The sequence below is a fragment of the Oenanthe melanoleuca genome, chromosome 1 (genome assembly GCF_029582105.1).
Source record: "Oenanthe melanoleuca isolate GR-GAL-2019-014 chromosome 1, OMel1.0, whole genome shotgun sequence".
NCBI lineage: Eukaryota > Metazoa > Chordata > Aves > Passeriformes > Muscicapidae > Oenanthe > Oenanthe melanoleuca.
The window spans coordinates 54,716,922-54,742,660 of NC_079333.1; the positions used below are offsets into that span (position 1 = coordinate 54,716,922).

The following is a 25,739-nucleotide window of genomic DNA, read 5'->3' on the forward strand; positions in this document are numbered from 1 at the left end:
GCAGAGACAGAGGAATGGACACTTCTGGGTGAAGACTCGGTTTTAGGAAGGTCAGTGGTAGTGCAGGCAGGTTTCATCATCTTGGAGTACGTGCCCAGGTTGCCTCAAATGACACCACTGAAGCTTTTCAACCTGTGGCTGCTCTGATATAAAAAGCAAAGTCAAACTGTACCCAAAGCTCTGCATGGAGCCTCCTGCTTTCTTTTCAATGCATAAAGGCTAAGAAGGGACCAAGGCATGACAATAATGAGATCTCTTACTTGATTTGATTTCTGTTTTGTAGAGAGCAGAGTAAGGGCTTGGCTTCTAATTGTTACTCCCACAGTAGCCTATAAAGCCCCATCAGGACATCATCACAACCCTCCCACCTAGTTCATCACACAACTGGACAACTTGCAGCCAGCAGATGCTAAGGAAGAAAAAAAAAAAACAAAAACCACCACAACCCTCAAACCATTTAGGCTTCAAAGTTGTCACAGAAGGGAAATTTAAAGCCTCATATTGCATTGTGAAATTTAGATGCTTACAGCCCTCCTATTGAGAACATGCATGCTAAGCTGAGCCTCAGGAGTCCTTTTCTCAGCTCTGGTGGCTTAGGATGCACAGACAACCAACAAGTCTGTGCTCAGGGGTTCAACACCTGCTACAGGTCCTGTGACCTTCTCCAGAACATACTCACAGCCCACAGCCACTGTCATTGAGGTGACCTTTAGTGCTGGTGGCTCTCCTCCTTCATATCACACCATCTGTGGGCATTTGCTAAGGTCAGCTACTAAGCCTAACTTCACTTTCAAATCACTTGAACCCCCATCTCCACCTCCTCAGAGGGTGGCTTAAACCCCCAGAACAGACATTTTTCTCACAGCCTGCCACTGGAGATCTCTATAGTGGAAAAAAATGATTGTGACCTGTAGCTTCTAAAAAATAAAAAAATGAGAGCCCCAGATTCCCTAGTCATTTCTGGGTTTGAACTGACAACTGTTTGATATGAAACATAAATGGGAAGTCCTCATTTTCAGCTGAATTTCCAGCCCCTAAAGGTCTAACCTGACTTGAAAGTGGTGTATATAGATCTGAAACCAAATCAAAACTCCATAAAATTTATTGTAATTGCCTCAAAATAATTATTTATGCCTCAGTTTTCTTAAGTGAGTTATACCATACCCAGCCTGCACGTTCTGAAATCTGAATAAAATTATCAAAGCTGCATGAGAAATATACGGGTGCACATGAAAATAAAGAAATCACAAAGTTGTTTTTTTTTTCTTATAAATATATTTTGTAAGAAAACAATATTAAAATTAAAAAGAAATGTTTATTATACAGCATAAAATAATGGCTTGAATTCAACTCAGCTCCTTTAACAAAAAAAAAAAAAAAAAAAAAACAAACCAAAATTTAAAGCCTGAGGATTTGAATGAAGCCCCAATTCCTACAGATTCAATTCCTACTGTAATAAATAGTGGGCTTTCCCCACATCCATAGAGCACACAAACACTTCAAAACCCTCCCTCAATCCCCTCACCCAACAAGCTGCTGTCCCCTGTCCAGATGTGCTCTAAATATCACCTCAACATTTGCAGCCCTCCCCCCTGGCCCCTGTGCCACCCACCTCTCTTGGCCAAGCACTGTACAAGCTGCAGGAGTCTCCCCAGATCATCTCCTGGCTAAAATGAGCAGTGGCCAGCCACTGACAAGTAATGTATAAATGGCTGAGTTGTTCTCAGCTGTCTGTCCTCATAAAACCTGCAAGAGTATCTCTTAGCTCTGCCATTCATCTGCCAAAGCTGGCAGAAGGGTGCAGAGCTTTGAAAGCTACAGTGGGAGACAAGAACAGGCAATGCAATGACATAAGCTTCACTTTTCAGGAAACTAAGCTAAAAAATGTTACTGTTCAATTGCAGAATTTAACACTGGCAGATTTTGTTGTAGGAAAACATGCCTGTTCAGTAACTATAAATACCCCTAAAACATTTCTGGGGCTTACTGTGTATTAATTTTTTAAAATTTCATTTTTATATAATGCCAGCTTAATTACCCTCCAGGTTTGAAAGGCACCCAGTGACCAGCATTCTGGGGTAATTACTCATGGCATTGGTGTGATTTTGCCTCCCTTAAAACTGACAAGTTTAAAAGAAATCTATTAAGTTAAGAAGAACAAAGATATATATTACATTTGCTATTTGCAAACAACCTCTTATAGCTGCATTTTTTCCCATTGGGATTAAAAAGTGCACCAGTTTAACATGTCTGTACATAAAAACAGTTTAAAACATTAAATATACAAACAGCAAGAGATTTTAAATATTTTGTATCAAATACTATAGGACAATATAATTTACATTTTTTTTTACACAAAACATTACACCTGAAATATAACTTTAGATATTACAGAATATAAAAATACATACTTTTTGTTTAAAAAAATGTATTTGCAGGTTCTGGCACAAAGTAATACTTTAAAGGCACACCGTATTTTGGCAATCTATATTTGCAATTAACTGTGCAACAATAATAACATGACCTGTAATTAACTTTTTAGAACTGCAAGGCCAGATGATCTCCCTTCTTCCTGGAATGGCCCTGTTAATCAGGTAACAGCTAAGTTGGACTGTTTAGGTGTTCTCAAAGCCATTTCTGCCATGGTCTGAGCTCTCCAACCCTAATCCAGCAAAGCAAAATCAGACCCAACACAGCATCTGAAAAGCCACATCAAATGCAAGGGGATTAGTCACACTTTCGTGATCTTTGCTGTCTCAAGGTCAGAACACTCAACCCCAAGCAAAATGGAGCTCCAAAAGCAAGTTGGGAGCCAGGTTCTGTCCTGCCCTATGTTTGCACCAAAACTAGTAAGGGTAATCAGGGCAGAACTTGGAAACAGAAGCACAGTAATACTGTTTTGATTTCAACTACACCAATGCAAAAAGCACAATGACTCTAGTGAGGCCAGTGGAGACAAATGAAGTAAAACTGCTCTAAGACTGAATCAAGAGAACTGTGTAATTTTGCCCTTCCATGTATTTGCAGGACTCCAGCTGGAGTCTGCATGGGACAAAAACGTGTCTTTAGAGATATATGGCTTATACAGATCTACTTGGGTTGCAGAAGATTTTCAGTTCTTCAAGTTGTTTCTGGACAACTAAAAACTCTACCAATTTTCAGCGTGCTAAGGGAAGATTCAATCTAAATCTCTAACTTTAAAGGCTCCAAAGTAAGTTGCTTCTTGTGAAGAATCCAGTAGCAATGGGTTTGATACCTGGATACTTATCATTTCACCGGATTTTAATTTAAAAAACCCCCCTACATTTACAGAATAAAAATGAAACTCTGAATTCCCTGACCAGTATTTGGTGCTTCCTCCCTTCATCAACACATCAAAGCGCCTTATTTTAAGGTTTGTCTTAATCACATACACCATCAACTGAAGCCCTCTTTTAGTCAAGTTTCCTGAAGTTTCATGATGTCTAAAACAAATATTGGCATAAAGGTAGTAAAATCCATCTTGATTAACGATTAGTTTTCCATCATTGAATGTCATATTTGATAAGTGTGCCTGGCCTTTATCGTGATGCCAGGATGTGAGGTTCACTTTCCGAGTTCCTGGAGATAAAAAAAAAAAAAAAAAAAAAAGAGGATTATTTATAAACATTTGACAAACCTCAACATTTAGAAAGCAATGTCTAAGTTTTTAGACTCAATAGCAGCTAAAGTTCTATAGCTAAAGTGAATATAAATTATGATAAAAATTCTGAACAGAATCTCCTCTTTTCATCATACACTCCCATATTTTGCTTAGTATTTATAACTGCCCTCCCAGCAGAAGAACTACTGGACTGTGGTATGAAACAGTTGCTTGAGCTATGGTTTGATTATACCAAAAAACCATGCAACAAGCTCTGTATAGACATTGCATTCCACCTAAAACTTTATTCAGGTTACAAACAGTTGAGAGAAACTTGAAAAACCTGGTCTTTAAGTTGACACAGAATAACCAAAATTCTGAAAAAAACCACTGAACTGACAATTCCCAGCAGAGAAAGCTTATGAAACCTTCCATATTTTATGTTTGTATGACTGTAGTGGTACAAAGCCAATATATTTTCATTTGACAACACCAAAAATGGGGAAGGCAGTACAATTGTGCATCTTTAGTACTACACACTAAGCTGCCTAGACTTTACACAGCACTTCAATTATTTATGACATAAACTTCCTTATAAGCACAAGACACTAACATTCTATTATTCAGTGTAATTCCCAGGGCATAACTCAACAGATGGGAGGTGGCCAGCTTGTCCTTCTAACCACTAGCAATTTCCAGCACACAAGACTGACTCCACTTGCTCCCTCCCACAGCAGTGGGCTCACCTAGGTACCAGAGGACTTCACACCTCAGCCTCCCAGTGCATCTCAACACATGCTTGAAATATTCAGTACCTTATTCTCCCAACAGACCAGAACAGCCCATCCTCAGCAAACTTCCCATGGCACACAGCAGGGCACAGTGCCCTCTCCTCCAAGATGTACAAAGGCATGCCTTAGGAACCCCCCCAGGTCTGTGCAGATAGGAAGGGGAAGTAGGAACAGGAGAATTTCAGAGACGAGTCTTCCCTAACTGCCAAGGGCAAGCAACTTTTCCATGTGAGAGGAATAGTTTAACAGCAGCCCAGAACAAAAACCTTCTGGTATCTTCAGCAAAAGCACTGTCAAAGGCAGTGTCTAGTAGCTGCTCCTCTATGGGTCTAGTGCAGCCAGGCAGAAATTATGAAAGCAAAACCAGACAGAGAAGCCATCTTCTCTGCAGTGCTTAAAAAAAACCATCTGAAACTCATCAATTAACTGGAAGAGACACCAAGATCTTAAGTCTCTTAGCCTGCAATTATTCACCTGCAAGATTTGCTGAGTTAGGGGCACCAGAGTGCACCTCTGAAGCACCAGGAACAGCTGAAATTACAGAACTACAGAATTTTATTGACCTGACAACTCAACTTTTTAGTAGCCAGACAAGCTGAAATTTTAAAGAAATCCTCAGTGGGAAGATTTTCTGCTGAAGGGAAAAGAGAGCAAACAGGTGCCACAGCTGCTTGCACTTGAGACAGGGGCTCCGGGTCAATCTGTTTACACTATTTGGATGTTCAGGGGATCAGGCCAAGAGATGATGTGAGGTGACCCTCTCTGTTTTGAGCAAAGGAATTGTACAGGTAACTTCTGGAAGCCTCTTCCAAGCTAGATTATAATGCTATAATCATGTGTGCTGACAGGCTTTTTGCCACAGTTCAGAGCTCCAGAAGAGGCGTGCCACAGCCAGCAGCACAGCACAAAGATGCTCTGGTAGCAGTTATTGCAGGCAACCTGTAGTGGAAGGAGCAAGCAGATTCTCAGCACTTGTGGTGGTTACACACCCAGATTTGGAGACATCAAAACAATCAGTGCCTTGAAACACAGGAAGTGCAGAAACTGGAGCATGAGTCCATGAACATTACATATCAGAAACTCTGACACATTACCCAAGCCATGAGACAGTCAGAATTGCTGCAATACAGCATCTCCTATGAAATAATTTACTTTGGAACCATGAAAAAAACAGCACAAGGTAAGTCCTGTTGACAGAGAAGGAAGTGTCTGGGGGAAAATGAGCAAAATAGCCTTCCAGGCAGAGCAAAAAACATTATTTAAGAATTCAAGATAATGCACACTCTTTCTCAAAACTGAAGATAAAAACAATATCTTGGTATTTTGTGAGGTTGAACTAATTCTAATACAAATGAGTTAAGTAAAATTAAATAGCAAGAAGGAAGATGGTGTGAAGGGAACAGAGGAGAAAGGAGCCCTGTTTTGATAATCTGTTTGCATCCTAGTAGCTTTCAGGTATAAATAAAGCCTGAAAAAAAGGCCCAAAGTACTGTTTGCTCTGAAAAGTCTTTTGGAGGCAAAGGGCAGCTAAGTCAAACCTGCAGCTGTAAATAGCTCAGAATACTACAGCATTTCCTTAGACAGCTAAAGGTATCAATTCACACCCCAAATGATATATTTAACATTTATATTTATTTCTGTTTGCAATTTTCCCCTTTAAACTGTGACTAATTTCTGTAATCAATTTATAAACCAAAATTCACTGTTTTTGTTTAAAACCTAGGTAGCATTTATAGTGAGCTCTGGTAAAAACCAACCAGCAAGCATCCAGCTCTAACCTAAGGCAGCAAACCTAAAAAATACACACAGCAAGCCAAACCACTACAGCTTCTGTGCCAAATGGTGGGTGGGGACACCAAGATCTGGGAAAGGTTATTTTCCCCCCTGCCTTGAACTATTCCCCCAGCTGCAAAAGTCCACTTGAGGCCTGACACTATTGTGAGCCAGGTCAAAGCAAAATGTTCTCTCAGACACTGCTCAGTGCCCCTTCATGAAGGGTGCTCAGTAGGAAACTGCTTAAATTCCTGCTTGACAGTGATGAAGACTTTTTTTTCTGGCACTGTTTATTCTGGATGAGTGTGATGACAGCAGAAAACCTTAAAATCCTAAGAACAGATCTGTCCACTCAGGGATGGCAGAAAACAATTTAGATGGATTTCAGACATGCAGGGTAAAGAATCAGGGGAAGAAAATAGAAATTGCCATTTGCAGTCAGAAAACGAGATGGGAGAAAAAAACCTCCTGGTGACCCTTCAGGCAAATTTTTCTTTCTTTATGCCTGTCACTAACCTCTATGCTACCCAGCCAAGTGGGAATGCATCATGCCAGTGAGAATATTATTAAAGGGCCTCACAATCAGCAGGTTCAGGGTTCCCACTATGCAGCCCCTCACTGCTGCAATGCCCACAAGGGCTGCAGAAGCCGTGCTCATGGATTAACTCCTGGCAGTGCTCTTCCAAAAGAGGCAAAAGCAAGATCAGAAGGCACATACATACAGCTCATCACATTGCTAAGGAGTTGATCTGCAGCAAAAAAAGAACAATGTCTCCCTGGCCATCACCCACAGATGTTCTGAGCCACTCCCTTGAAGGTTAATGCAGCAATGCACAATTATAAAAATTACCAGCTGCTGTAAATTACAGTTGTAAAATTACAGTTTACAGCAACATCCAGGTAAGCAGGAAATAAATTCCACACAGAAAAAGGTGGATTTCGCAGACTGTGACACTGACATACACTACAGTTCTACAGATAAGTGATCTGTTTCTGTGACTAGCAAATTAACTGAAACCTTCCAAAGATAAAATGCTAAGGCAGGTTTACTGATAGCAAATCTTCTATTATTAACCTATTGTAGAAGTAGGTCAAAGTTAAAATCTGACTAAAATAAAAGCTTGTCAGGAGGCATTTCAGCTAACAAGAAAGCTTGTGGAAATTCTGACTGCCATCTGACAAGCTGTTTAAGCTCTGGATTGTGGCAATGCCAATGCACTTGAAAGAATCCTATCCCTCCAGGCAAGAAGCTGTACAGAAGCACTTTGTCTTTAAATAGAGCAAGAGCAAGGTATTACTATGCAGGCTGCTAAAATCTCAGATTTCAAGTCTCAACACACCATTCCCTTTTGGTTTGGTTATATAAAACAGAAAAGCAATGTGCATAGCTCAATTAACAACGAGTTCAGTCCTGCAGAATGTATAAATCTTCAGAGAAAGAAGACTGTGGTGATCAATACACCCCTTAAGATCCTCCACCTAATAGCTTCAGAAAAAACTCTGGTTTACTTCTACCACACCAACTGAGGATATAACATTGAGAATACAGTGAAAAATATCAACTGACAGTGCCCCAGGGCAAAAACTAAAACTGTTCTAACATTATCTTGAAATTTTAGGAATGAATCTTTTCCTCTGGAGAGTGTTCCAAGGCAGACTCGTCTTGTTCCCTGATATTGTACTAGCAAGGATATTCCCAAAGCTATCTGAATACTTGTGTGCAGAAAATAAGAGCTCTGGTGAGATAAAAGAATGCCATCCTCTTACCACAGGGGCAGATAAAAGCCACAGGAACAACTTTTTCCCCCTACTCAGTAGCTCAGGCAATATTTGTGCTGGTACATGTTTGTGTGTATGCATGCATCCTCCAGGCTGGGGTCCAGTGGGAGTAAAAAACTCCTGATGGGCCCTACAGGCCAAAGGAAAATGGGAAACAGAGGAGAGCATTCAGTGTAGATCCTTCTCCCCTGGAGACAGCACAAAGGGCCAGGCCATGCCCCTCTAGAGGTTGATCATGAGAAGTGGTAATTTGAAATAGAGGCCATTCAGCATGAGACTGATACAAAGGGGAGCATCAACATCCTCCTTTTAGCACTACCCCTGCTGCCTCTGAAATCTTTTCATGCATCCATTTTAGTCTCATTATCAAAAGCCAATTCTGAAGTTCCAGTCTGTTGCTGTTTTGCTGAACTATCCTCATATACTTCACTTTCAATACATTTATATTAGTATGGGAAGTATTCACTTAAAAATTGAACTTACCAGATGGAATATTCTTATCATCAATAATGAGATGGGCAAATGGCTGCTTCTCAGGTTTGTTCCTCCTGTACAGTTCAAGTCCTAATGCTTCCATTGCAGCTAGAGATAAAAGAATTGCATTATCCCAAAAAGACAATTTTAGTGGAACTAAAATATTTCTTATTTATAAACCAATACCTACCTTTTTCTGGTCTTGGTGGTGTTCTTCCCATAGCACGCTGAACTTCCTAAAATGAGAAGGAGACACTGCTGTGATGTTTTCTTTGTTCTGTAACAATGCTTAGTTTTCACACTTACAATACTCTGTGCAGGTATCTGGGGACACTGTTCCACCTGCAGCACATTCAGATGTCTGGGATATGAATCATGTAAATGATAATATATGTAACAGGCATACACAAATTACTTCTCATAATTTGGTAATTCTAAAAAGGTGGATAGAAATGATAGTATGTATGATCACTGCATTAATTACTGAAGTAGTGGTGACAGCACATTTAAAACCTTTTCTACTCACTGTACCTGGAATATTTCTCTAAGTATAATGGAACAATGATTGATAAGAAGGCATCACATCAAACAGTGCAATTTACGAACTGATTTAGTTACCTGGAGTCTACAGGCAAAGAAAGAGGCACTTCTATACAGGAGCTACTGTGTGATCACTCTAACAACTAAGGATAGCTAAGCTCTGAATTTCATTTGTGATGAGGTAAATGAAAACCCCCACACCTCACACTTGGCCACTAACAGGGAAGGCTACAAGGTTTACAATCAAGGCTCACTCCTAACAAGGTATGCAGGAACTGAAGGGTTAAGTAACATCCACACTGGATCCAAAGGGACTGAATGCCACACTTGGAAAGTATGTAATTCTTTAAAGCTGCAGATAAATTGTAACATGAATGAAAGTTATGCTATTCAAACCCAAGAACAGCACAAAATGCAGGCATCAGGCACCACAAAAAGCTTTTCTTTGAATCACTCACACCTATACTCCTCTTGAGAAAAAGATACAAACAGCAGATTCCAAAAATTTAAGCAGCCTATTCTTGTTACAAGCCTAGACTGAGTCTCAGTATTAAGCTCAACCCTCAGCTCTGTCTCCCTTTCCCCCATGACTCTGCATCTGTTTTCTAAAAATGAGGGGTGATATGCTTGTTATTCTGAATACCTCATACCATGGAGCTGGCAAGAAGATGTTTAGTAAAAGGAAACATCTTGCTGAAGATAGCAAGTCATGCCCTCTGAAAGCTAAGAGTGGTCCTTTGTTTCATCTTTATGCCATGCACACTGCTCTTTTCCTAATTCAATCCATGTATATGAAATATGTCTCAGATTGGGCCAGATCAGCAAAGTCCCACTGTGCTCTCAATCACTGGGGTGTTTCAGAATTTGAAATCCTGCTCTGAAAACACCTGAAGCCCTGTTTTTATGTAGTCTTTTTGCAACCGCAGTGAAATATGTAGTACCTCGGCTGGTGCATTTATTACTCTCACTTTTCCCTTTCAGTAGATGTTTAAATGCTAAACCAAAATGAAAAGCCACAGCAGTATGGAAGTTGTAGTATGACTATCAAAGCATACTATTTCAGCTGAGATATGCTGATTTCATAGATAAGAATCATGAAGATGCTTTTTGCTGTAGAGACGAGAAGAAAAGCAGAAGAATCACAACTTCAAAAGCGGCAAAACTCGCATCTGCTTCCCGCATTTACATTTATTTTGCCTCTCTGATCTTCCTACTTCATTGCCAGTTCTAGGAGCATGAAAATGGAGTTCAGTTCTAGGAGCTGCATGTCAGCATCAGCCACTAGCCACACTTGAGCAGGAAACAGGAAGATGGCAAGAGAATGCAAGTACTAGGTGCTGTGAAAAATGGCAAAAGCCTCTAGAGAGAACAGGACTTAAGGCAAGAAGGGCCTGGGAGATGGACCACACTGTCAGAGATTATTGCAGCACACATATCCCAACCCTTTCTTCCTTGAAGGAGAGACATGCTTGTTTTCTTGCTTCCTTGGTAGAAACTTCTCAGATGTGGAGTTTGTTTTAATATCCTTTCCTTTGGGAGGATGTGATAATGTCCTTGCCTGGAAAGCCTAGTGAGCAGATCCAAAAAGAACCATGTGCATTTTCATCTCCTATCTAGATTTGGTACTAAAGAAAAAAAAATCCCATGGTTGGTAATTGCTCAGCCCTTGAAAGACCTGAAGTGGTTGACTGCTATTCTACTTTCAACTTACATTTTTCTTAGGAGCATTCAGTTCTGCTTCTGCACATTTCCAAAGATGCTCTAGCTTCAGCAGATGAATACCTCATCTCCTGAGACCCAGCAGCCTGACTCAGCTCATCTTCCACACAGAATGACTTTAGTCCTCATGAAATCAGTCTGAGCTACTCTCCTTCTGACTGGTGGTGGTGCTGTTCATCTGCAGCTTGACCACACAGTGAGCAGGGCAGCTACCCAGGAAGACTTGGGTCCACAACTCTCCTTGTCTGGGATTCATGATTAGCCCAGCTGGTTAGATCATGGCACCAATAACACCAAGGCTGGGGGGGTTTGAGCCAATTGCTCCTTGACTCTTCCATGGCCTTATCATTGGACTGGAAGTGAACAAAATCTGTGGCCACAAAACAAAATCCTCCAGCAGTTCTCTAAACTCTGGACTAGTGTCAAGTTCTTAACTTGATTCTGACCAGCTTCATGCAAGTTTGATATTATTTCTGTTATGTTGTCCCAGCTTCAAAAATGAAGACAGAACACATTAACTAGTCCCTAGAAAACAGAAACGGAGTTGTAGGTTTCCTCCTAAAGAATATGCAGTTAAATGTTGTTTTGGTTTTTTTTTAACTTCATATTCATACAGTTCCAAGGTGTTGATACACAACCTACCTTAGAAAAGCATTTAACTGTGTATTTGCTTCTGACCCTAAAGGACATTTTTCAGTGGATGTTTGACAGTAGCCTCTTAATGAGATTAGAAAATCCCCTGGTATTCTTACTGCAAGGAATCAAGAGCTGTGATTTCTCGAATCACCAAAGTATCAACTGCATTTCTTAGCTCCTGAATGTTCTTAGGTGTCTCATAATTACTCACAATGTAGAGGCTCATTAAGGAGGCAGAAACAGCTCAACAGAACCCGTGACTAAGACACTGCTATAATGGCATGAAAACTGCTGACAAAACATTACCAGCAACTTCTCTTAAGACTGCCATGCACAGAACTGTGTGTGATATCAAGCTGTTCAGTTATTTTTAGCAGAACTGTACACAAAAATCACCCCACTCTTAATCTTATGACAAGCTGCACTTGTACACCTTTGTCATTTGCTCACTGCCCACCAAGTCAACTCTGCTGGCCTGCTTCCCACATTCCAACCTCCTCCATACACACACTGTTTAAACAACAGACAAGGAGTTAGTCACAAAAAAGAAAAACATGTCTTCCCTTCACCCAAATAAAAAATTAAGAGGCCACTAAGAAGCTCCAAAACTTTCTCATTTTAAAGCTAAAAAACATGTTTTAAGTACCTGGAAAGTTGGGAACTGCTCTTTACCTCATCCACAGCAGGTTGCAAAAATAACTGCTGCCTTTGAAGTTATGCCCAATGCTGAGGATGCAGAGACAAGGCTACACCAGACGACATGATATTTGTGAAAGGTCTGTAGTCTCCTTTAGCTTTTATCTAAATATCTCAGTATCTGCTTTGAGCAGCTCCAAATAGCCTTTTGAGACCAATGAGAAGAGAACACTTCAACAGTCACTTACTGCATCAGATATTGTCTTAAAGCTTCTTTATGCACTTGATTCTTTTATCACCAAGTGCTTTAAGTACAGCTGATACCAGCAAGAAGTATCTGATTCTCTTGCCGGAAATTCAGCAATTTGAAGAATGCTGATCAGGAAGGAAGTGAAATTAAAAGTACATGAACCTATATTCATCAAACTGTAGTTTAGAGACCAGCAATAAAGCCCCTCTCCAAATGAGTAGCCTACTGCTTGCAGGAAAGGTTAAAAAAAAAAAATAGGCATGTAAGACTACAGGATGGAAACCTACAAAATTGTAGGTGACATTTTAACAACTTACAGCAATCACTTGTGAAACCTTTACTTGGTCCAGGACTATGTGCTCTTTAAATGTCTGCTAAATATATAGATTTCTTTATAAATGCTGCCCTGGAGGTCTAGCAAAGCACTCTGTTGCCATGTGGGAGAAAAGCTTATGCCTGAACTCCACAAGCAGCTAGAAGCTGGGAGCATTGCCAAGCAAAGTTACTTATGGATTGACCCAAGATATGTTTGTAGTCCTTTCTACTTCAGGCTCATAACAGACTTCATAAGGACTGTGGTTAGAGCATCTGGACTGCCAAAAGCTTTTTAGGGTTACATGGAAAAAAATTAAGCAAACAGACTGGCTAGGAAAGTATATTATTTGTCTGCTTGAAAGTTTATATGCAATATTGAAAATATGCTCTCTACTTATTAAGCTGATCCTTTAGCAGATTTTTTATCGCAGAATGTATTAAGGAATCAATCATTAGATTCTTATTAAAAGAAAAAAAATTTAATATTTTTTCAGGAGACAATTGCTTCTAGACTGAACCTTGCAGCCCTACTACACTGGTTTTCATAAGAGCACTTTCATTTTCAACATCAATCCCTGCTTTACATTTAAGCACTCTGTCCACAGGTGTGCAAAGAAAACCGATGAAAGCTGGTGCAGGAAGCTTGAAGCTGTAACCAGACCATAAATCTGAGCAAAAGAAATTTGCCTATTTTCATTTCCTGACCAGTTCAAATTGCAAAAGACAATATATCGAAAAATCAAAAAAACATAAATGGTATTTTGAAGTGTTCCATTTTGGTCACTTAGCAAGCTGCCAGTTCAAATAAGGATACTGGTTCTTAAAACAAACAAAAGTTAGATTCTTTAGATTCTCCTTAAGGAAAGTGAAGATAGTACACACAACAGGAAACCTCCTTTAAGTCACATTAGCTGGAAACACACACAAAGGACTAATACAACTGCAACTAAGTTACAGCTGCATCTCCACTCGGCAGGGTGACTAAAAGGCAGAATTTACAGATGATGATAAAGTATAATTCTGCCTTGACACTGTTACTTTCACTTCTCTGATGTACCAAAAAGATGCAAAAAGCCTCAGGTCACCACCTTCCTATTTTTTTCTGTCATTGATACAAGATGACAAAGCATCCAGACCACTGGTGCAGCTGCTTAATAAACTCCACTGCATTCAGAGTCTAACTACTTTGGCAAGGGAAATTTTATTGTTCTCAAACTAATGGTCATCAGCCAAAAAAGTTATCCCTACTCACTACTTATCCTGGCCACGGACATTGCAGCATCTAACCTCCATCCAGCCTGGCAGGATATAAAGCCTCAGCTAAAGCCAGTGCCTTTGTTGAGTAACCAGCAGCAAATGACCAGAACACAGGACTCCCCATTGACTTACTGTAACAAGCTCCTTGCTCTGTCATGAGTGAATGAGCAGCCCAGCACACAGCACACACAGCTGAGAGGCTCTCTAAAATGCTGGAGGAAAGAACTAATCCTACAGATATATGCCTTTGTTTCCCCCTTAAGATCCTGAAGGAGGTGCCTAGCAAAAGGGACAAAACATGGACTCCTGTGTCTCTATTTTGTTCACAAAAAGATCTGTCTCTTAGAGCTCTCTGCTAAAAGCAAACATCACATTAGCACAATTCAAGTGCTGTAAATTCAGCTTAAGTAAAGCTAAGTAAATGCTGTAAATTCAGCTCATGCGAAAGCACATGTGAGTTCAGCTCAAATCTAATGTAGGACTTTTAATGAAAAATTGCCAGTCCTATGCAGATGTGAGGCAGTAAAGTTGTAATGGGCCTGATAAGCCAGGAAAACCAAATACCATAGCAGACATCCATCTATTACACAGCCCATAATTAGCACTAAACACTATTATGAACACAAAAAGAGATCAAAGGCAGTAACTGCAGCAAAAGGGACTGTGGCATATTTCCAGCTTCCTTAGGCTTCTTCATTAGGGCTGACTTTTTTTGTCATTTGTGTTTGGGAACAAGCTGTCATTCTCAATTCCTGGGCAAAGACCACCCAGTTATCATGCTATGGCAAAGTAGGTCTTCTGCCAGTGTGAGAATGGTCTGCAAAGAACACAGAATTGGCAAAGAGAGCAAAACCAAAGCAGGAATTTGCTTTTTGCAGGAAATGCCCCTCATTTTGGACTCCAGAGAGAGTAAGAAAAAAGAGCAAATGAGAATAAATGCTATCTCCTTCTCCAAGCAATATTTTGCTTGCTGATACTCTTGACTTAAGAGAATCTTGTCTGGAAGATTACTTTGAAAAGAATATGGAACTGACACTTGTTACAAGCATCCAAAGTGCTGGAAAAACTTTACAAACATTAGCATAAATGACTACCATTGAGGCACATCCAAATGTCAGAATGGCTAATTCCTAACTTCAATCAGTTTTCTTAGTACATCTTCAAGTGTTCCTCTCTTAAAAATAAAAAATAAATAAAATGTTTTTGAATACAGAATTGGTTAGCCACTACCAGATTCATCAGCAAATACAATATAATCCTGGATAAAACTTCAGGTGTTATTAAAATACCAGGAAATAACTTCTAGAACTTACCTCTGAATACAGATTTGGGAAAAAATTGTTTTCATTTCAACAGGAACATGGAATAAAGAAACAGATTGTCTGTGCCACTTACCCTCTGCACAGCCCTTTGGAGAGCCTGTTTCACACTTCTACAGGATTCTGGAATTAACTTTGCTTCTTGACTTTCAAAGGAGGCATCATGCAAATCTGTACTTTCTTGGTGTCCAAAAAGTGTTCTGACACAGTGTGCATGTTCTTTTGAAATTCTGGTAGGGTCCATCTGAAACAAAAACATAAGCACAACCACAGTTCTAAGTGTCAGAGACACTTTTCAACCATCTAAAAGTTCAGCCCCTGGCTAAGTTTATTATCTAAACTCTCATTATAAACAATGTAGAAAGAAAAAGTTCCCAACTCAAGGTTTATTTCATTAAAAAAAAAAAAAAAAAAAAACAACATGTGAGATAGGAGAATGAATTATCTTCTGGTGCTGCCTATTTCATTGGCTTAGACTAGATTTGTGACTTTCAAAAGTTAAAGATAAATCCTGTTCTTATGGCAAAGTCAATAATATTGAATTCTATATTTCAAGCACTCAGGGCAATATCACAGATATTTTAGCAGGAAACATACACAGTTATCCTACCTCAAAAGCTATTGTTTGTAAGATGACACATGAATGTCAAGTAGAGAAACTTGGGGAGAAGAGAAGCAGAAGTTATCTCTGAAACCGTTTTATCACTGAAATTATATCACTGAAGCTGTCAGTCAGCTATCACTGAAACTGTTTTATGGATGTGCTCATTGTGGATAGAGTTTATTTTCTTTACAGTGGCTGGTATGAGGCTGTGTTTTGGATTTGTGACAAAACAGTGTTGGTGACAGAGGGATGTGTTTGTCACAGCTGAGCAGGGCTGACACTGAGTCAGGGCCCTTTCTGCCTCTCACCCCACAGAGAGAGGGCTGGGGGTGCACAAGGGGCTGGGAGGGGACACAGCCAGGACAGCTGACCAGAACTGGCCAAAGGGATATCCCAGACCATATGGCATCATGCTCAGTACATAAAGGTGCAGGAAGAAGGAAGAAAGGGGAGACATTTGGAATGATGGCATTTGTCTCCTCAAATCACTTTATGTGTTGTGGAGTCCTGCTGTCCTAGGAATGGTTGAACACCTGCCTTCATATTCTGCTTTGTTTGTGTGTGCAGCTTTTTCTTTACCTTTTAAACTTCCTTTATATCTCAACCCCCAAGTTCTCACTTTTACTCTTCCAATTCTCTCCATAATCCCATCAGGGAGTGAGCAGCTGTCTGGGATTTAGTTGCCAGCTGGGATTAAGCCATGACAGTGGCAAGAGATACGGTTGTGAGACAGTTACCAAGACAGCAAAAGCCAAAGACCAAAAGATGATTAAATTGCACCACAAGACACCTCTGGTGTCAATGGACAAGGAATGGTAAGTTTGGAGTATCTGCAAGATATTTTTCGCAGTCTTTGTGACTGAATCAAGTACACTTTTAAGTCCTGAATTTTATTGCTTAGATAAACTGGAAGATAATCCAGGGATTAGGATTGTACCTTGACAGAATTTTATTGCACAAAAGCTATTTAAACCATTTAAACTCTTTTTCCCCCCCCGCCACATATTCCAGATGCTTTACACTGAAGAGATTAACAACTACCTTTCAGAGATGGCCTAGCACTCCCTGAAATTGTTGTCAACTTGCATTTATTCTGCTTTTACTTCAGGCTTAAAGAAGGATTTATGCATCCAAACTCTTGTCTAGGTTCTCTAAGTGTATCAGATGGCCTATTAAAAACATTCACTTTTATCTTTCTTTAGTTGGAAGAAAGACTTCCACCTGAGAATTACAAAATGTTATTTTAAATTGCAATGCAGGAATACCAAGACATTATGGACAGTGTCTAGTGCTCAGCTTCCTTTAACATAGAACTGAACAAAACAGCATATCAAGAGGAAGTTTTTCACAATACAAACCAGCCAAGTGAATCAATATCATTTGTTCACAGGAATTCAACTCCCTAACCCCCCAAAAATAAACTACTTAATTTAAAAGTGTAAGGTTAGGATTACAGAGTTGAACTAAAGTCTACACCACCCAGGCAGCCATCCAATAGTAACACACAGCAGAGACATTTGTTGCACAGACAACAGCACTAAATGCTGCCTCCTCCATCACCATCCTTCTGCTCAAGTCTCCACATGGAAAGCTCCTTGCCCAATTCATTCAGACCAGATCCTGTAGCCTAGTTTAGCTGTCTCTGTCATCCCTGTAGATTTGGATGAAATAGGTCATAGAAGTTTACCCAAAGATTATAAGATGCCACAGCTTTGAGCAGAGGGGTAATGATGAGTTACAGAATGGTTTGGAGGCAGTAACATCTTCCTGTGATGGCCTGACACAGCTGAATCCCAAAGGAAATCTGTATATAGCCATTGCAGCTCTATGAATGAAGTGCCAAGAACCTACATTAATGCCTTCTGAAGTTAGCTAGTGCAGTCTCATTAACTGCATTAGGAGATCTAAAGCAGCACCTCTCTGCCCTCACCCCCTTCACCACAGGATTTAATTCCTGGATTTCAGTCTCCTAAATCAGTAACAAGGGAGGAATTTTTGCTGGCCTAATTCTGTTTAAGATTAGCTCCCCAAAACCAAGTCACCCCAGATATCAGACAAGCATCAGAGTCAGTACAGGGATAGGCACAAGAACAAAATACCAGGAAGGCAGCACTAGCTTTAACTGACTGTAAAACTGTACTCTTAAAGCACTCATACTATGTTCCACTTGAATTCACCACCCAGAAAATAATTTTTAAAAAAGGCAGCACAAAATGTTTACCAACAGCTGCTAAAAGGCAGTTAATGCAGAATGACTTGGGTTGGAAGGTACCTTTGGACATCTCTAGTCCAGCTCCCTGCTTGAAGCAGGGCTCACTTGTAACTTAGGTCAGGGGGGCTAAGGCCTTTTCTAGACAAGCTTTGGGGAATGTCCATCAATGAAGACTTTCAGCTTCTCTGGGCAAACTGTCCTAAGACTTTACTATTTCTAGTGTGTAAAAAAACCCTTGGTTTTTATGACCAGCTACATCTCCCCTTGCTGCAATTTATGACTGCCTCTTTTTTGCTGTGCACTTCTGAAGAATCTCTCTTTAGGCAGCTGAAAACAGTGATTATCTTCCCTCACCTTAGTCTGTTCTTTGCCAAAGAGTCCAGTTCTCCATTATTCTACGGTTCCTACCTATCACAGTGGTTTTCTCCTGGACACCTTCCAGTTTGTTGATACACTTCTGGTACCGAGGGACCCAAAATAGGACCCATTATTTCAAATGTAACCTCTCGTGCTGGGACTGTTTGAGACCTCACTGAACTGATGTCTCTAACAGGATCTGGATATCTGAGTCTTTTCCCCTCTACACAAATCACAGAATAGAACATAGAAAGTTACAGCAAATAACTGCCAATAAATACTAATCTTTATCAATAATTATACTAGACAGAGATTACCATCCCAGTTTTGGATTTATTAAAGCACAATTTCTGAGTAACAGGCAAAAAAACTAGGTTTTACAGCACAAAGATCATGAAATTTATAAAGGCCTGAGTGTCCAGCATGACAAATCATGCCAGCATAGACTCACAGCTATCAGCAATCATTCAAATATGTCACACAATACTGTATCAGAACAGTAAAGCAGATTGCACAGAATCACTTGTCCAGATTACAGTTTATCTGCTCAAGGCTTAAGACAGAAAACCAGCATCTCTGCACCTACAAGTAAAAGATTGAAAGCTTAATGGAAACATTGCAGCTGATGGTTTCAGCAACTAGGAATTGTGCAGCTCACCCTGACAAAAACTACAAGGGGAAAAAAACTGAGAAGAGGAAACTTTGATTTTGGGACTAGCTAACCCACCTGTTACCCTCACCTTTTCAAAGAATACCTTCAAGAATAGTCTTCACCACATTTAACTATGAAAATCAGCTCACTTGCCTGAAAAGGGATTCTCAGAAATCCTGCATCCTACCTCTTTACAAAGAACACACACTGAACTGCCCTGGCTGTAAACAAGCACTACCAAGCACTGATCAAAACTGTGGGGAAGTACTGAAGCACAGAAAAACTCCCAAGGACATGTTTTGAGAAGAACTGTTAAAGAATGAGAAAATGATGATGAAATACCAGAAGCAGCTTGCTAACTTGCAGAGCAGGGCACCTTCAGCAAAAAGTCCTAAAGATTTAATATCTGGATGAAACATTAAGGTGCAATCATAAATAAATAAGAAAGCTTTACAAAGTGTGAAGTAACCTAAATAACCTAGAGGAATTAAACTAAAGAGAGGAGTGTCTAGCTTATTTTTTTATATCTGTTTTGCCTGACCTAGAAATCAGATCAGACTGTTCAGTGCCCCTGGGTTTCAGCATCTCTCATCACTCTAGTTGCATTTCTGAACTCTATTCACCCACTTCAGGGAAGCCAAAATGGACTCCAGCATCATGAGTGAGACTAAATGAACTTCCAGAGTTACAAACCATTTTCTGATATAAAAAAGACTGTTTGGTTTCAAAAGACAATACATTCCACCCATCTTTACTATCAAATTTTGCAACAATTGTGCACTGTTACAATATTGCATTAAATACTCATTATAATAAATGTTTAACATCTATATTGTACTTATTTTCAAACTTAAACCACTTTCTAGACTATCAAATATCACTTTGCACTCCATGACCTTTCTCAACCACCTAGAAGGGGTTCTTCCAGGCTTCTGAGAGATGCTAATGGCTCCTAGCAAGCTGTTTTTCCTGTTAGCCACAATGCTCACAAAACTTCATCTGAAGTCTGAAAGGTAATCATTTGAAAATATACCACAAGAAAAATCAGAATTCCACAAAAGCATGAAATGACAATAAAAACTGGGCTTCCAGGTCACCACTCATCCAAGTGTGAACTCTTCAATGTGGTAGAATACTGAAAATTTGTATAGATTTTTTTTTAATGGGGAAAGTGCACACTCTTGGAGGTCTAGCCTAAGCTGTGGGCATCAGATACCCAGCCACCAATTTTAAATCTGAACACTTTCAATTTGCTTCACTGCCCTCCAGCTCAGTGTTAGACCAGATTCCTACTCTTTTGAGATCTAAGTGCACTAAGGAAATGGGCCAGAAAAAAAAGCTTAAAAGCTAAGCTTTTAGAGACTACACCTCAACATTTATCAGTCAAAGTTAAATACTTTTCTCACCTAGTGCTGTGGATGAGTCTCTATTGAGGATGACCTGGAGCTGCTTTGAGTATCTTAACTAAATTTTCATGGCATTTTTACAGATAATGATAAAATATTCCTCAAAGTACAGGCAAAATAAATGCTTAAGATCAATACTATTTTTTATTATTTAATTTCTTAGATTCCGTACACTGCACAGGATGGACCAAAAAGCAAGGATAACACATGCTAATGTTCTTACATTTCAGTACACTACTATGGGAATACCGTTAAAATTCAAACTTGTTGCTTTTTCAACAGAGCAGCTCATTGTCTCACTTGCATGGCACTGCATTATTTCTTGGCCACAAACATGTGTTTACCCGTGAAAGCCTAGTGTCAGTCTTAGTTATGTGTCTTGTGAAATTCCAAATGCTCAAGCCACAAAATAAACAAAATTAAGGAAAAACCAAAACCTCAACTATTGTCTCAGCTTATAGTGTGTCATGATCCAGCCCAAATGATTTTATGCGAATACAGACAAAATGTGAGTGGTAAAACTGAGTCAGAGTTTACTCAGACTCTTAGATAAGGTTTTAAAGATCTTCTAAGATACATAACTTCTTAATATCAGCCTATACAGTCAAATCTTTCTAATTCACATTTGCTTAATTTACCAAGCAAACAATTCAAATCTTTTCATGCACAGCTTCTACTACTAACACCTCATTATTTTAACAAAATTAATTAAAAATAATTAAGTTCTGTTTTTAAAGTACAAACTTAGCTGAAATTTGGACTGAAAAAACCAAATGTAAGCAGGTTAATAAAATCAAACTTCACAGAAATCTCTTCTGTTTGATCACGTCCCATTTAAATAAAATAAATCTCTAAGAGTGTGAAATAAGAATTAATTGCTGCAGGACCCACTGTGTTTTTCCATCTATCTTATTTCAGAATTAGAAATTATGAACAAATATGAATTATCGTATCTTCTTATAGTGAATTATGTACTTAGTTCCAGAGTATACTTATTGTTCTATTTTCCATTGATGACATTTTCTCCATTAAAGCTTTTTTAGGCAATTACTTCAGTTAAGCTTACATGGAGTTATATCACCTCTTCTAGATGTTTTGGAAATTCAAATTTATGAAAGACTCCATTCAATAACACTATTCCAAATGTACAGGAACAAGAAACTAGCAAGAGAATTAAGCTGTCAAATGCAGAGCTACACCTGAACCATGCCATTTTTTTAAATCAAGGAAGCAGAAGAAAATTAGCCATTATGGTTCTTTTTACCCTTTGTCAGTCACACGTGAAACCCTGACATGCACCTATCAGAAAGAATCTTTTACAAGGGAGTATACTTTGATTAGCTGTTTTGATTGTAATGGCTCTTGAGCCCCCTAATGAATGTGTAGCTGTGCATCTCTGAGCTATGTTTTGACAAGAATGTCTTTTCAGGTTCATGAACATCTGGAGTGAAAAACATGCCCCTGTCACAAGCTGAAGCAGGTATTCATTTATTTCACTGCCAAGCAAACAAATAGCTTTAAGCTACTTTACAATGAGTCCCAGAAATTAGACGTCACTCTTCTGAAAGATACAAGTTATGATTTACTAAGTGCCATATTGCTGTTACATTTTACTTTTGGAAAAATGAAAACACAAAGCCATTGTCAGCAATAAAATACGAATTAGTCAGCATAATAAATTATCAGCAGCACTAGTGTATATTTGACAGTCACTCATCTGATTAAGTGGGTATACACTTGTGCAACACCTGCTTTCAGAGTGCACTTAGTTAAGAAATCCAGCCTGCTACCTCAAGATCAAGTGCCTCTACCTAGAAAGTAAACTGAAAGAAACAGGTTTCCAGTCTCTGCCGACTTCAAATGGAAAGTACACACAACAGAAGCGCCACTTCCATGACAGCAGTCAGACCCACGTTAACAGAACTAACTCGCATCCGACAATAAAGCCAAGCAGAAATCTAACACTTAGCCCTGAGAACCAACTAGCTGGCAGCTCCCCACTTCCTCCGAGAGGGCTCAGCCCTGCAGGGTAAGAGATGCAGCAGCGAGGCAATCCAGGCAGCCGAGCCATTTCCAAGAAGCAGGCTCCTCTTCTCTCCGAAAGCCCAACCGCTCATCACCTTATCTGCGCCCACAGCGACACCTCCCCGCTCCTCTCGCCACGCACTGCTGCCTCTTCTGACACATCCCTGCATCCCGGCACACTTGAGGCCTGCCAGGTGAGGGGCGGCTCTCCCCCAGACATCCCCAGAATCCCCAAAAAGCCTCCTGAGCTGCGGCAGGCACCTCTGGCCGATGCCCAGGAGCACAGACCCCGCGTCTCTGCAGCGTGCCTGCGCAGCCTGAGTGACAAACCATCCGAGTGGTGGTGTATGATGACCTTTTTTGTCCATTTCTCCTGCTGGTGAAACATTCACGGCAGCCAAAGACCTCAGCCATATCACAGAATAACATTTTATGTGGAGTTGGAAAGGACCCTCAAGAATCATCGGGTCCAACTCCTGACCCCGCAGAGCGCCATCTCAAAAAATCCCACCACGTGCCTGAAAGCATGGTCCAAACACTTCTAGAACTCTGTCAGGCTTGGTGCTGTAACCACTTCCCTGGGGAACTTGTTCCAGTGCCCAACCACCCTCTGGGTGAAGAATCTTCTTCTAACATTCAATGTCAAAATTCTCTCCAGTGGGAAACTGAAAACCCATCATTAAAAACCAAAGCCCTGCAAAACTTCAGGTGAAGTCAGGGAATCCCTCCCGTCCAATCTCGCGGCGAAGCCCTGTACCCCAAAAAGCACCCGATGCTCGGAGCGCTACCTGGGACCCCTCGTTCTGAGCGGCTCCAGTGAGCAGGAGACAGCACAAGCTGGGCAGGGCACTGGGAGCGCATTGGCCCGACCCCTCTCAGAACTGGATCAACTTCAGAGACAGATAAGTGTGCTCTAAAACTTTTTGCTTTGTTTTTTCTTTAATTAATCGCCTCGATCGCACCTACGGAGGGCCTTCCCCCCTTCTGCAGGGTGCGAGGCGGCCGCACTCGCCCCAGCGTGGAGCCCCCGCGCCAGTCCCGCTTACCTGCGCTCGGAAGTAGAGGAAGAGGGCGACGCTGCAGACCACCTGCCCCAGCCCCAGGAGGACGAGGGCGGCCAGGAGGGAGCGGGACGCGGGCGGCGGGTGCGCGGGCGGCGGGGGCGGCGGCGGGGCCGGGGCGCTCTCGTGGGCGGCGCCGCTGCCCAGCTCCTCGGAGCCGCGCAAGTACTTGGTGTAGTCTCGGCTGGCGCGACGCATCGCAGCTCCGCTCCGCTCCGACGGCTCCACACGGGCTCCGCCGAGCTCCCCAGCGCCGGCAAACAACCTCGCCGCCCCGGCCGGGCACCTCTTATAAACTGGGCGGCCAATCAGCCCCGGGCGGCGCGCCCCTGCCGCCCTCCTCCTCCTGCCTCCCGCCCGCCGCCGCGCACATCACCGCGCCCCCTCCTCGCCTCGCCTCGCCTCCCCGAGCACAGACCGGCCCCCGCCGGCCCGGCCCGGCCCGGGTCGGGTTGGGTCGGGCCCGCCCCTGTCCCCGGTGCCCCGGTGCCAGGCAGGTCGCCCGGGGCTGGCGGTGGGGCTGCTCCGCCCCGCGCTGCGCCTCCGGGGCGAGCCCTGCGCGGGCAGCGCTGCCTCCGCCGCCTCCTGTCCCTTCTCACCCCTGCCCCGCTCAGGTTTGCGCTCCGCCGTCAGCCGAGGCTTCCCTGAGCCCCTGGTTGCATCTGGGGGGGTCCCTTTCCCCTGTATTCTCGGTATCTGAAATCAGCGTGCGCCTCGGGTGCACATCCCCCGGCCCCTTTGGTGGGTCCATGCCCTCGGGACCAAACGCCTATCAACTCCTCCCTGTCTCTCTCCTCATTCAAGCCGGGCTAAAACCACCACAAGTGCTGTTGGCTTGCGCTGTCCAAAGAAGCAGCGCAGTTCACAATCATGTTAAAGAAATGGGTTAAAGACATGGCAGAGGTGTGCTGGCACCTGGCTGCCCGTGAAACCAGCTCAGAGCTTCTCATCTCCCACATGCTGCCAGCCTGCTACAGACACATTTCTGGACCCTTGATCAGGAGCATCTGGTGCTCTTCATATCTTAGCTTACCAACGCCAAAACCTCTTCTTCATAAAGCCATGCTACAGTTTGTAGGCATTTTCTTTCTCATGGTCCTCGCAGGGTCCTGTTTAGGCCAGATATAAAAATGAGTTGAAGTCCAGCTCAGGCTTTGAGGAACATGAGAGAATCGCACAGATACATCTTGCAGGTCTTCTTGTCTATAGAAAAAAGTCTGTATTTCAACTCAAATACACGACACATTATCCTTTTAGGTCTCTGTAATCTAAGAAACTGAGAAAACTTTACCTTCCAGAGAGGTTGAAGGAGCCAGACATAATTATGAGCTCGAACAAAGTAAAGAAGAAAACTGGAACTCACCAAACCACCATGCAGCAAATTGCTATCAAAAGAAACTGATGTTTAGCACTGAAATAGTGCAAATGGCAATTACTTCACCAACAAGACAACACCTGAGAAATGATGATGAGAGGACCTGCATCTCAACATCACCCACCACAAAGTCATTGAGAGGAATAACCCAACCTTGAATATCTACCACTATTTCTTCTTTTTAAATGCTTTCTTTTATTCTCGGAAATGTTTGGAGCATTGTGGTCTGTAGTCCTATTGGAGGAAGTGTTCCCATAACAGTGTCTCAACTTTGCTAGGAAAAACAAAAAAGACAAAATAGCCACTATCACCTGTAAAATAACCATGAAAATAATCTCACATTGGAGTGAGCTGCACCCTCCTAAATCAATTTTACATTGGTCTACAAAAACAAGTCTTTCATAAAGAATTTTTTAAAAGGTACGAATGGGATTTTTTTAAGAATCTATATAGTTTTTAAAATCCACTCACCAATTGGTTATTAAACAATTGATAACGGAGAAATTAGAATAGTATCAGTGATGCTAGCACATGATTTTCTAAGTTTTCCTATGGGAAGGAATTCAAGAAAGACCCCTGATTTTTTCACTCTGGAATTCAAATTTCTTTCTAAGGAAGATGGAAAGAATTTATGTCAGCTCTTGCCACCTTAAGGTGCTCTTCTAGGTTCTTGCAGAAGGAAATGGGAGGAGACTTTCAGTGAAGAGCTATGAGTATCTGCAGACACCATCTTTAAATACTTTGTCACTTTCTCTGGATAAACATGCTCCAGGATCACTGATTCATTCACTATCTTCTCTACTGGCACCATCTTTAGTATTGCCATTGCATGCTACACCTGGGAACCATTACCTCTGACCCTATGCCTAAGTGTCTGATATGTGCCAGTCTCTTGACATTGAATAAACAAGACCATCTGTTTCATATTTGCCCACA

At 41.3% G+C, this 25,739-nt stretch overlaps 2 protein-coding genes across 4 annotated transcripts in view; both read right to left on the minus strand.

The window, feature by feature from the left end:
• The window catches only part of AKAP11 (A-kinase anchoring protein 11), a 384,481-nt gene that overhangs the window by 246,667 nt on the left and 112,075 nt on the right, over positions 1–25,739 (minus strand). The window lies entirely within an intron of this gene.
• TNFSF11 (TNF superfamily member 11) lies at positions 1,360–23,771 on the minus strand. The gene is made up of 5 exons (XM_056496040.1): positions 23,414–23,771; positions 15,188–15,355; positions 8,630–8,675; positions 8,449–8,547; positions 1,360–3,600 (listed from the first exon to the last, which is right to left on the minus strand). Exons 1-5 carry the CDS (start codon positions 23,624–23,626, stop codon positions 3,179–3,181), a joined length of 948 nt encoding a protein of 315 aa, XP_056352015.1. The 5' UTR covers positions 23,627–23,771; the 3' UTR covers positions 1,360–3,178.